Below are 11,017 nucleotides of genomic sequence, written 5' to 3' on the forward strand. Positions count from 1 at the left end.
GTGGCATTTCACTGAGGATCCATATGAGGAAACCTTTTCCCATGGGATGCAAACCAAGAGGTGCCACAGCCACTGGGGATCCCTCCACAAAGACCGTCATGACCCAGGAAGGCAGGGATGGACTCCACACATTGTGTAACGCTCAACCATCTCCTGGGCCACAGGAAAACTACAGAATGACATCCCTGCGGCAGACCGAGCATATCTCCCAAAGGAGAGGTTCCCATGTGGAGATTGTGGAGTTCAACTGAAAAAGTTAAAAATACAATAGTATGCAATAAAAAAAAAATGAAGGAATAAAAAGGCTTAAGAAGCAGGGCACACACAGTCCATAGGGGTTCCTCCTCCATGAGGGGCTGCATTTGGCACAAGGGGACACATTTGTGTAAATGTACAATGGGTGGACATATGTGCTTCCATGAGGCCCTCCTGTGAGGAGCTCCACTTGAGCCACACAAAATGTGGTTTAGCATGAGGAAGGACAGAGCCAATGATTGAGAGCGAAGGCCAGTGAGAGACACTAATTATGGAGGTGAAAGTAAAAAAAGTAAAAAAAAAGGAATGCTCTTATTTTAAGATACAATGACTGTTGGAGTATGTGAAAATAGAACAAAAAGCGGTGAGACCAAACAAGATTTTCTAATTTTTGAGCAAGTGAGGTCTGGTCTGAAAAATGTGTGGCGAAGGCAAAGTAGAGAGCAAGTTTACGGAAGGAAACGTTTAGACAGAATGGAAGCTGGACTATCTCAAAAATCACATTCCGCGCTTTTAATTCGAAAGCAATTAAAATTATACGCAGATGTAAGTTGGAAATCGTGATGGGGGAGAGCGCCAAAGAAAAAAGGACTGAGCTGACACTGCTGAAATCGAACCCAGAGCAATGTAAAATTTTCATTGACAATATTTTGCAATGCATCTCTGCTGTCACTTCAACAAATTCACAATCATGCGGTGAAGTTCCTGAATATCCTAGAAAGCTGACGTAGGAAAAGTTATGCCTTTAATTTTTTAATGCAATCAGTCAATTTAATAGATCAATTAATCAATTATTGTTAAAATTCCACCTTGGCACACCTTCATAATGGCTCAAAGTACAATACGGTGCACAAAAAGCTAGTTCTTCCTGAAGAAAACTGAGGATGACCACAGTACAAAAAGGTATATCTTGGCACTGATTGCTACATTTTAGGAAAGAGCAACATAAATATTTTCATTTGAAGACATTTTAAATTGGAGTTCATTTTCATGAACATTAAGGCCCATTATTCTACTGTATTTTAATCTTATGATGATGGTGCTAATTATGTTTTTAGGTGCAAAAAAGAAAAGAAAAGAAAAGAAAAGAAAAGAAAAGAAAATGCTGTTTTAGACTTTTCGACACATTTAATCGAGTGTATCGCTATCGGTATGAGTGACACTTTTTTGAATTGAACCACGGAAAAAAACGTTTTGCACAACGTTTCATTTTTTTTTGGAGATAAAATGTTTCTATTATGAGCACTGACTTCGGATCGCTGGTTATTGTGTAAAATAAATCTTTTACTGCAAAGTCTCCGCTGACGTCAACCGCTGCAAATGCACGGCTCCGCAAGGCCGGATCTCGCGATTACGTCGCCCCGGTGACGCCATCGGCGGCAGCACGAGAAAGGGTCAGCGGAGGCACGTTGGCCACTCGCCTGTGACATCACCTTTTGTCGATGCGCCCCCCGCTGCTTTGACTGAAAGGAGATGAAAGATCTTGTTTGGGCTGGGGAAGAGGACGTGTCTGTCTCAAGTGCGCAATGTTCGGGTCTTTATGGATTACCTGGTGTTTGTGCGGGTGACTTGAAAGTGAATCGGACCCCCCCTTTTTTTTTTCTTTTTTCTTTGGACAGATGTAGGGGGCGGGGGTCAGCGATGGAGGAGCTCATCAAACCGGAAGCCATCGTAGAAGCGGTGAAAGCCCGCGTCAGCCAGATCTCCGCCACCCAGAGAGCGCTGCTGGTGGCCGGCACGCCCGACTCCGAAACCAAGGCCATCCTGGTGGATACCATCACCGAGGTGATCCAGAAGATCACGTCGGACGTGGTGAAGCACCTGCAGCCGGTATTTATCGAGCATCTGCGGGGTCACGCCTCCCAGGCGCAGGTAAACATGGCGATCGACAGGTGCAGCCCGAGGCTCAGCGAGTGCATCACGGAAACCTTCTCGGCCGCCCTGGACAGCCCGCCGCAGAAGTGCGAAGGCGTCATGGAGCTCACCTCGCTCATGGAGTCCGAGGTCAAGCACCGCGTCACCTCGGCCTTGTCGGTTGCCAAAAGCACCACCGAGTGGCCCTCGGAGCCCACCCTCCTCATCCGCGGCACCATGTCCAGCGTGGCCAACCTTGCCTCCATCTTCCGCAAGGCCGTGGAGTACTTCAGGCACGTGTTCGCAAGGGCTCGAACCCCGCGCCAATTACTGTGCGGGAGCTCCGACATGAAGGTAAACGAGATGACCGACTCCGTGAGACGGATCCTTCTCAAGTGGTCCAACCCCAAGGAAAGCAAGGGGCTCGAGTCTGTGGTGGACTCGGCCACGTTGGAGGACGCGCACTTAGCGGCGCTCGATATCACCAAGACCATCACCCAGGATTCTTACGGCGGCTCCGGGGACACGTGCTTGCGCGGCGAGGCGCCCGTCACCCGCCTCAACCTCAATTGGAAGCTGATTTTAAAGAAAGTCAAGAACTTCTTCAAGTCCCAAGAGAGACAATGCGGGGCCGCCGGCAAGAGAATGCGGCGCTTCCGTTTCTTCCGCTTCGCTCGCATGCAGTTTGCGCGCATGCTCGGAGCGCTCAAGAGCTCGTTCAAGAACCGGGACGCGTGCCTGGTGTCGCTCACGCCGGACCGCCGCTGTCGAACCGATGACACCGGCAGCAGTCCAGCCGTCGTGGGTAGCGACGGCCCGAGGTTGCCGGAGCTGCGGCCGGCCTACCGCACCAGCACGCTGTGCGTCCGACAGTCGCAGCACCCGGTTTTCGACTTCGAGTCTATTCAGGAGAGCGTGGACAAATTATACAACGAGTTCAGCCAAATGGATGTGCCCGACCGGGCTGCGAAAGTCAAGCGCTACATCGACGAGAAGATCGGGAGCTTCTCGGAGGGCCTCACGTCGCAGTTGTACGCGTACATCATGTCCTGCCAGAGCGACGTGTACGAGGTGCCGTCAGGCCGACCGCGGACACCCTTGATGGACACGGTCCTGTGGGGCCGACGGGGTAAGATTAGATTTTCAAATTGCTGCAATTTGAAAATGTGGACCCTTCCCATGGAAATTTACGGGAATACCTTTGAGACTGAGCCCTGCAAGAGTGTAGTTTCACTTCTGTTCCCTAAAAAGAAACTCATCCTGTCTTAGTTTTAGTGCATGGTATCACAATACTTGGTGTCAAACTGTTTAAGTTGTCACAGAACAAGTCTAAAAAAAATTACATTACACTAAAGCCACCGAAAAAACTCTTAAGCGCCACAATTGTAAAGGTTTCTTTCGGCTTGACCCTTTCAGGGTCGCCACAGCGCACATATATGCCTGGCACAATTTTTACGCCGGATGCCCTTCCTGACGCAACCCTTCTCAGGGAGTGGAGGCCCCAGTGGGATACGAACCCACAACCAGTGCTCCAACCACTGAGCTACGGGGCCTCTTAAGCACCACCATTGTGATCAACATCAAAATGCAGAAGTGTAGTAAGTCCATGTGTTCATTAAAAATGACACCTAGGTAGAAGTATATTTAATTGCTATATTATATATAACTATATGAAATACTATATTTACTGCAAGCCACTGTAATGTGAGGCTCAGTTTGAACCATGCACTAATGATGAGTGAATTCCTATAATAAACACCCTAGTCTTAGATTTGTACTGTGCTGTTAATTGCTTTGAGTTAACCAAAAATGGCAGCAAAGTACACCTATGTCTGAGTGAAACAGCAATAACACTGAATAGGCAAGTCTTTCAATGAAAAACAATCCCCCCTCCCCCCACAAAAAATAGTTGGGACTTAGGGAATTTAATTACCGTTTTTTGTGGAAAATATTTTAGCTTAATCCTGAATATAAAAACCAAATCGTCTCAATTTACAAGCTTTTCAGGTTATTTTGTTGATATTTTTTTCTTGTGAGCCAAAAAGTGAGCTTGAAAAAAAAAACCGCATCCTAGATTGAAGTGAAAAACAAATGGAACAATTAAGGTAATGTGGGCAAGAGGAGTTATCGATTTTGCATGGATCTCTGGTTAAAACAAGAAAAAATGCTTGTATTTGTGTCTGTAAAATAGCTTTCTGGTGTTTGCTAACCTTGATTGGGGTGCAAGGGCACAGAATTCTGTCTAGTGGAAGAGCATTTAATGACTTGGCCTGTTGCTATTTCACTGGCGTAGCTAGATAAAGTGGTGCGAAATAGTACCTCCTTCCTGATTTCTTATTTTTTTTTGTACGTTTGCGACACCAACACGTTTCCCCTGATCAAAACAATTTAAATAGCTATATACAAGACAAGAAGACAAAATGCTGTTTTTAAAGAGGTTTTTATTAAGGGAGAAACAAATACAAAGCTCCACGGTCCTGTGCGATAAAGTGATTCCCCCACCCCATCTTGTGTTAAAACAAGCCTCAATTGCCTCAGTTTAGTTGAGTGTTCATGACCCCAGGGCCAGACTTGCCATAAATGGGCTGCATTGCAGAGTCCCAAGACAGAAACCACTGCTGAGCAAAAAAAAAAAAAAAAAACCCAAAACCATTAATGTTCATCTCAATTTTGCTAGAAGACATCTTGACAACCCCCTACACTTTGGGAATGTACACTGGTCTGTCAGGACAAAAGTTGAATATTTTGGAAGGTGTGTGTCCGATATGCAACATTAATTGGACACTCTAAATTGCCGGGTGTACCCCGCCTCCTACCCGTTAACAGCTGGGATATGCTCCAGCACTCCCCGCAACCCTTGTGAGGATAAGCGGCTAAGAAAGTGAATGGATGGATCACTTATTCCACACAGGGCTACATAGGTTTGGATCTTTTTAATTTCAGTCATTTTTTTACTCAATATATTGGAGTAGTTTTGACACTACAGTACTTAACAGTTTTTTCAACCCCTTAGCAATGAAATATAATTGTAGTAGAAAATTGGGTTGGGTTTTGTGGTTGAGCAAGCCTGACTCCTAGTTCTGAGGTTCAAGCTGTGAATCTTAGATTGTCGTGACCCTTTAGGGAGTTTTCCGATTATGCTTTTGCTTGTTGCATTTTTTCCGGGTACTGCAACATCTTCCAAAGCTCAAAGATACATTGCATATGTAGTAAATCAATTTTGGACCATTTTAGTGAAATTGCATCATGCCTTGGCACACTTTATCACAGCACAATGTTTGGGATTCATTATCTCAATTCCCAGTTAATTCTCAAGGAAAGTTCCCACTTTTGAAAATTTCCAAATTTCTCCATGTTGAATTACTCTAGAAACTTACAGGAAATGTTTTACTCCTTTGCGCCACTAGGTAAGATTCACTGGGATGGTCAGATCTTCTCCCCAGATGTGCTGTACGCCATGACTGAGGATGCAGTGTGGAGGTTCCTGCAGCAGCTGTTCCTCTGGCTGGAGATGGAACACGCCAATGAGGAGACATACGTGGACGAGGTGTCTGGGGCACTCACGGACATCAACCAGCTGGTGGAGGAGGCCATGAGTCCCAAGACTACCACCAGTGAGGAACTTCCCAGGGAGGAGGAGGTGGTCCCCAAACTTGACTTGGAGCAGTCCTCGGAAGCCTCTGCTTCAACACTGCGCACCGCCACCCCGGAGCCCCACACCCGCACGCCAAATGTGCGCACCACCATGCCGGACTTGGGCACCGGCACCACGCCGGAGTTGCGCACCGGCACCACCCCTGATGTGCGCACCACCACTGAGGAGGTGACATCTGAGCAGGAATCTGAGACCATCCCGGCGTTGCAGGAGAAGCTGACCCGCCTGCTGGTCTACACGCTGGTCACCCAGCTGGACCAGAGACTGCAGCGCAAGCGCAAGACGGTGCGCATCGACGCCCTCGTCCTGGTCATCGAACGGCTTCTGTACAGGGCCTTGGAGGAGATCAGCCCCCGCCACATCGAGGACATCCGGACCTTGGCCAACATGGACCAGGTCGTCACGCCTGTGGTGAAAGACCTCATGGTGGAGTTTGGCACCCCGCACAGACTGGTGGAGGCCGTAATGGCCGACAACCCCTTGTTTGACGACGCAGTCTTCCGGCACCTCAAGATCCACATCAGTGCCCTCAAAGATCCACCTAAGCGGGGTAACTTCTTCTCGATTCTGATCAAAGCTTTGGCCATGCTCCGCTTTATGGGGAGCTCCATTTGATGCTACTTCCCAGATGCGGAAGTCCAAACATTTTATGCAGGTTAAAAAAAGACGTCACCTGTATCACTCGCAGGCCTGAAAAATCTCCTGATTCCAAACTATCATGCTCAGTTCTGATTGACACTGCCAGAGAGTTGGTGCAATGCATCAGTAATAACCCATTTTTTTAAGCTAAACAAAGGGTCAAAATATTAGACATAATCCACTGGGTAGTGCAGTCATAAATATTTTATGTTGAAAAGAAAAATACTGATTATATTACTGATTAGAAAATGGATGGATGTATCATCTTGTCGACTACACACATTACAGTGTACTAAAGTGAAAGATGGTCAATTTATGCTCTTCACAGAAAAAAAGTACTTATGTGGCCCTTAAGGCTCCTTATAGCACTCCAGTGTAAGAGTTTTTACCTTTTTTTCAGTGTAAAAAATCTTGCGATATAACTCAAAAGCAACGGTGGGCAAGAACATTTGACGCAGTCCACCAAGCAGTTAAAAAACAAAGCCCAAGGAATAAAAAAAAAAATGGAATATAATACTGATTATATTCAATAAAAATGGTAATATATAATCACAAGTGAAAATATTGCACAATATTTCAATATGCTGAGCTGCAGTAAAACGCCACTGTAAACTACAGTAATAAACATTTCTGACAGTGTCAATTAAAACAAAATATTTTGTATCTAATTGCCCAGTTCTGTGGCCAGTGAGATCTCATATCATTATTCCATGGCAGCCCACATTACAATACGACAGCTTTTTCTGGGACTCAAAAGATACGTTCCATTTTTATGTATTATTTCGTTCCTCAGTCACACCCTGGTGGTGGTAAGCTACTTGTGTAGTAACAGTTGACATGGGGCAGTCTGACAGAAATGTGGCTGCCATTCTGTGCCCAAGGCCCCTCCGAGCACCAGCAAACATCCAACTGGATTTATCTAAGCAATGTGGCTAAGTTTCTTGAGTGGCGATACAAACAGGTGACCCTCAGGTTGCCGGGTGTACACTTAACCCTCGGTGCCACACCAGCCATGTCTGGTAACACTGTATACTTTGTTACAGTATACAGTATCAATCTCAATAAAGACTGCACAAATAGATGGCAAGCGCCTGCAAAGATTACAGGTTGTTTTTTTAAATGGTGATGTTTCCAGGTGTGCATTAATTTCCCGCAAGCGCTATTAAATTGACGCTGCTATAACTGCTGGGTTAAAAAGAAGGACCGAGGGCCTTATGTGCAGCTAAATGTGGACCGAAATGGTTCCGTTCCAACAAGCAGCTGGTTCATTCATTTTAGCGCCTCGTTGGAGATGTATAGACCAATCTGGTTGTGGCAAGAATGAATGGCAAATTAAAATGACTTTTTTTTAAAACAACTGTAAATGAACATCTTGTTTACCTTTTTCTTGAACACACTGGCTGCAATATTTAGGTGCAGCTGCTACAAGATTTGTTCAACCATTTGGTCTTACAAACGACTACTGGCCTGTTCTACAAAACTGTATAAACTAGCCAGAATATTAAACATGGTAGCTCCATATTTAATTGGGTCATCTCAATCGGAAACATTTTCTTGGTTCATAAAGGTCACAATCACAGAAGGTCATATAACAATATGCATTTTAGTGCAACATTTAAATGTGTGATATAAACTTTTATTGTTTATACAGATATATTTTTTAATGTGCGAGCTATTCTGTTAGCTGTTTTCACGCTAATGAGTTGTCCATCTTTGTGACTCACTCTCCAGGCATGACCAGTCAACTCCCGCATAATCCAACGGTTACATTTGTAAAACAGTTGGATTAAGTGTAATTCTACGAGTCATGCCAGGAGAGTGGGGCGAGGTGGTGAAATGTCATATGGGCAACTTACTTTTATCCCGGTCACTTCAATAAACAGCAGAGTCTGCGCGCGCTAATGGATCACAAAAGTACATCGAAGTTCACTCCTTGAAAGCCTTAAGAGTAGCGACAGGTGGTGTTTTTGTTACCCTGAGGGTTAGCACTTTTGACTCCCCACCAGGGAGAGTGTGCTAATGCGGGTTCCAGCCTCGGGCATGTCCACCATCACGCATTTGCCCGAAGATAGAATGAGTTCTAGTTTGTGTGTCACAAAAGTGTCTCAAGAAGTGCCACACCAACATTGTATGAAAAAAGAATGTAGGTTGCTGTAACTAGCAAGTCTACTACAGCACGTCACCTGTAAATACTCATTCAAAACACACTGCGAAAAGTGCATTACTGTAAACAATATTGTACATTTCACGACAATTCCAATGACATCCCTTATGTGCACATTAAACGTGTACATTCCTTAAGAACTGGTTGTACACTCAAATATTTTGAACTGTATTTTTCCACGGAGTATTTGTTTTTTTTGTTGTATTCAATGCACGATTGTGTTTTCTATTTAAAACATCAGTTTCACAAATAAATGTAGAAAGCATTAGAAGAAGTTGTCATTCTTTATATGTAATTTTAAGTATCCACATTTTAAAACCACCATTGCAAAAATAATGTAGAAAAAGCTGGATAACTGCATAGGGTACTGACACAGTACAGACAGTTCTAGTAACATGACAAAAGCATGAAAATGTAAATAATGTGTGTATTATTTCAAGACAAACTATAATCCTTTGTTCCTCAGTTGTGTTTGGAAATCAGAGCGACTAAGTAGCAGCAATCTGGAAGTGAACGCAATTGAAACAAGCCAGCCCCCGTATCCTTACAATGTCAAGTTTTCCTGAAAAAATAGTTTGGAAAGCAAAATGTTAATCTTGTCCAATTTACTGGGGTCACCATATCAAAATCAAAGCAGTAATGAACAACCAGGTCATTACTCATTATGTTTGCACTCACAGTGTCACATCAAAGCTAAAATTATCACACCACACCAAACAAAATAGCATAACTAGCAAATAATAAAACAAATAAAAGAATGACAGAAGAAATAATTGACACAAAATATACACTTTAAACCAGTGGTCTCAAACTATTTATCCTGAGCCACTGGAGGTGGATTCTGGCTGAGGCTGGCCGGATCCTTTGCGCACATGGACTAATGTGGAATTGTAATCTAGAAATTAAAAACAATCCTACCGGTGGCGGTATTGAAGCAATTTGGAGAAGTGGCTGTGGAGTTTTTGACCAATTTAACAGAATACTAGTAGGAGAGAAGATGCCAGAATTATGGAGGAAAATTGTGCTAGTCCCCATTTTTAAGAACAAAGGCAATGTTCAGAAGTGTGGAAACTACAGAGGAATAAAGATGATGAGCCACACAATGAAGTTATGGGAAAGAGTAGTGGAGGCCAGACTCAGGACAGAAGTTAGTATCTGCCAGCAACAGTATGGTTTCATGCCTAGAAAGAGTACCACAGATGCATTATTTGCCTTGAGGATGCTAGTGGAAAAGTACAGAGAAGGTCAGAAGGAGCTACATTGTGTCTTTGTAGAGAAAGCCTACGACAGTATCAAGAGAGGAACTGTGGTACCGCATGCACAAGTCCAGTGTGGCGGAAAAATATGTTAGGATAGTACGGGACATGTATGAGGATAGCAGAACAGCGGTGAGATGTGCTGTTGGTGTGTCAGAAGGATTTAAGGTGGAGGTCGGCCTGCATCAGGGATAAGCCCTGAGCCCCTTCCAGTTTGCGGTAGTAATGGATCGGCTGACAAATGAGGTTAGACTGGATTCCCTTGGACCATGATGTTCGCAGATGATATTGTGATCTACAGTGAAAGCAGGGAGCAGGTGGAGGAAGACTTAGAAAGATGGAAGCACGCACTGGAAAGGAGAGGAATAAAGATTAGCCGAAGTAAAACAGAATATATGTGCGTTAATGAGAGGGGTGGAGTAGGAAGAGTGAAGCTCCAGGGAGAAGAGATAGCAAGGGTGGATGACTTCAAATACTTGGGGTCAAGAATAGAGAGCAATGGAGAGTTTGGTAAGTAAGTGAAGAAACGGGTCCAAGCGAGATGGAACAATTGGCGGAAGGTGTCTGGTGTTCTATGTGACAGAAGAGTCTCCGCTAGGATGAAAGGCAAAGTTTATACAACAGTGGTGAGGCCAGCCATGACGTACGGATTAGAGACAGTGGCTCTGAAGAAACAACAGGAAGAAGAACTGGAGGTGGCAGAAATTAAGATGTTGATCTTCTCGCTCGGAGTGAGCAGGTTGGATAGGATTAGAAATGAGCTCATTGGAAGGACAGCCAAAGTTGGATGTTTTGGAGACAAGGTGAGAGAGAGCAGACTTGGATGGTTTGGACATGTTCTGTAAAAGCAGTGGAATAAAAACTGATAAAACAATTTTAAATACTCAAAATTTCTTGAAAAAAGAAAAATATTATCATTTAATCAAAAAGTAATAGAAACAATGCCTGCATTATCATATTAAATAATGTATGCATGTGTATGAAATTGTACTCATATGCATCCACACTATGCTCTGAATCTGAAAAAACAAGGGGTCTGTTGTTATTTTCCATGACTATATTAATCAATTTAAGTTTACATTAAGCTTTTACTATGCAGTATTCTTGTATTCAATTTCTTCCATTGTAAATAATACATTTGCACCAACTCAGTGGCTGCAATTTTTTTTCCCTCCATTGTGTATGCAACCTCTG

The 11,017-nt window shown here is 44.0% G+C and overlaps 1 protein-coding gene across 3 annotated transcripts; it reads left to right on the forward strand.

Moving 5' to 3' along the window:
• Window positions 1-1,528: 1,528 nt before the first annotated feature.
• Window positions 1,529-8,771, forward strand: LOC133508647 (uncharacterized). Of its 3 annotated transcripts, none has more exons than XM_061834897.1 (3): window positions 1,529-1,774; window positions 1,875-3,238; window positions 5,517-8,771. In XM_061834897.1, exons 2-3 carry the CDS (start codon window positions 1,897-1,899, stop codon window positions 6,377-6,379), a joined length of 2,205 nt encoding a protein of 734 aa, XP_061690881.1. In that variant the 5' UTR covers window positions 1,529-1,774; window positions 1,875-1,896; the 3' UTR covers window positions 6,380-8,771. The 3 variants fall into 3 exon arrangements, with proteins under 3 accessions (XP_061690881.1, XP_061690880.1, XP_061690879.1); XM_061834896.1 differs by having other exon boundaries at window positions 1,881-3,238; XM_061834895.1 differs by having other exon boundaries at window positions 1,529-3,238.
• The last annotated feature ends 2,246 nt before the right edge of the window (window positions 8,772-11,017 follow it).

This window comes from Syngnathoides biaculeatus, chromosome 11 (genome assembly GCF_019802595.1).
Source record: "Syngnathoides biaculeatus isolate LvHL_M chromosome 11, ASM1980259v1, whole genome shotgun sequence".
NCBI classification, from domain to species: Eukaryota; Metazoa; Chordata; class Actinopteri; order Syngnathiformes; family Syngnathidae; genus Syngnathoides; species Syngnathoides biaculeatus.

Bases quoted from the DNA above. Each gene is read 5' to 3' on its own strand.
- LOC133508647 (XM_061834895.1), top strand. From the start codon at position 1,729: ATGAAAGATCTTGTTTGGGCTGGGGAAGAGGACGTGTCTGTCTCAAGT. The intron at 3,239-5,516 runs GTAAGATTAGAT...TTGCGCCACTAG, and splicing joins GGTCCTGTGGGGCCGACGGG to GTAAGATTCACTGGGATGGT.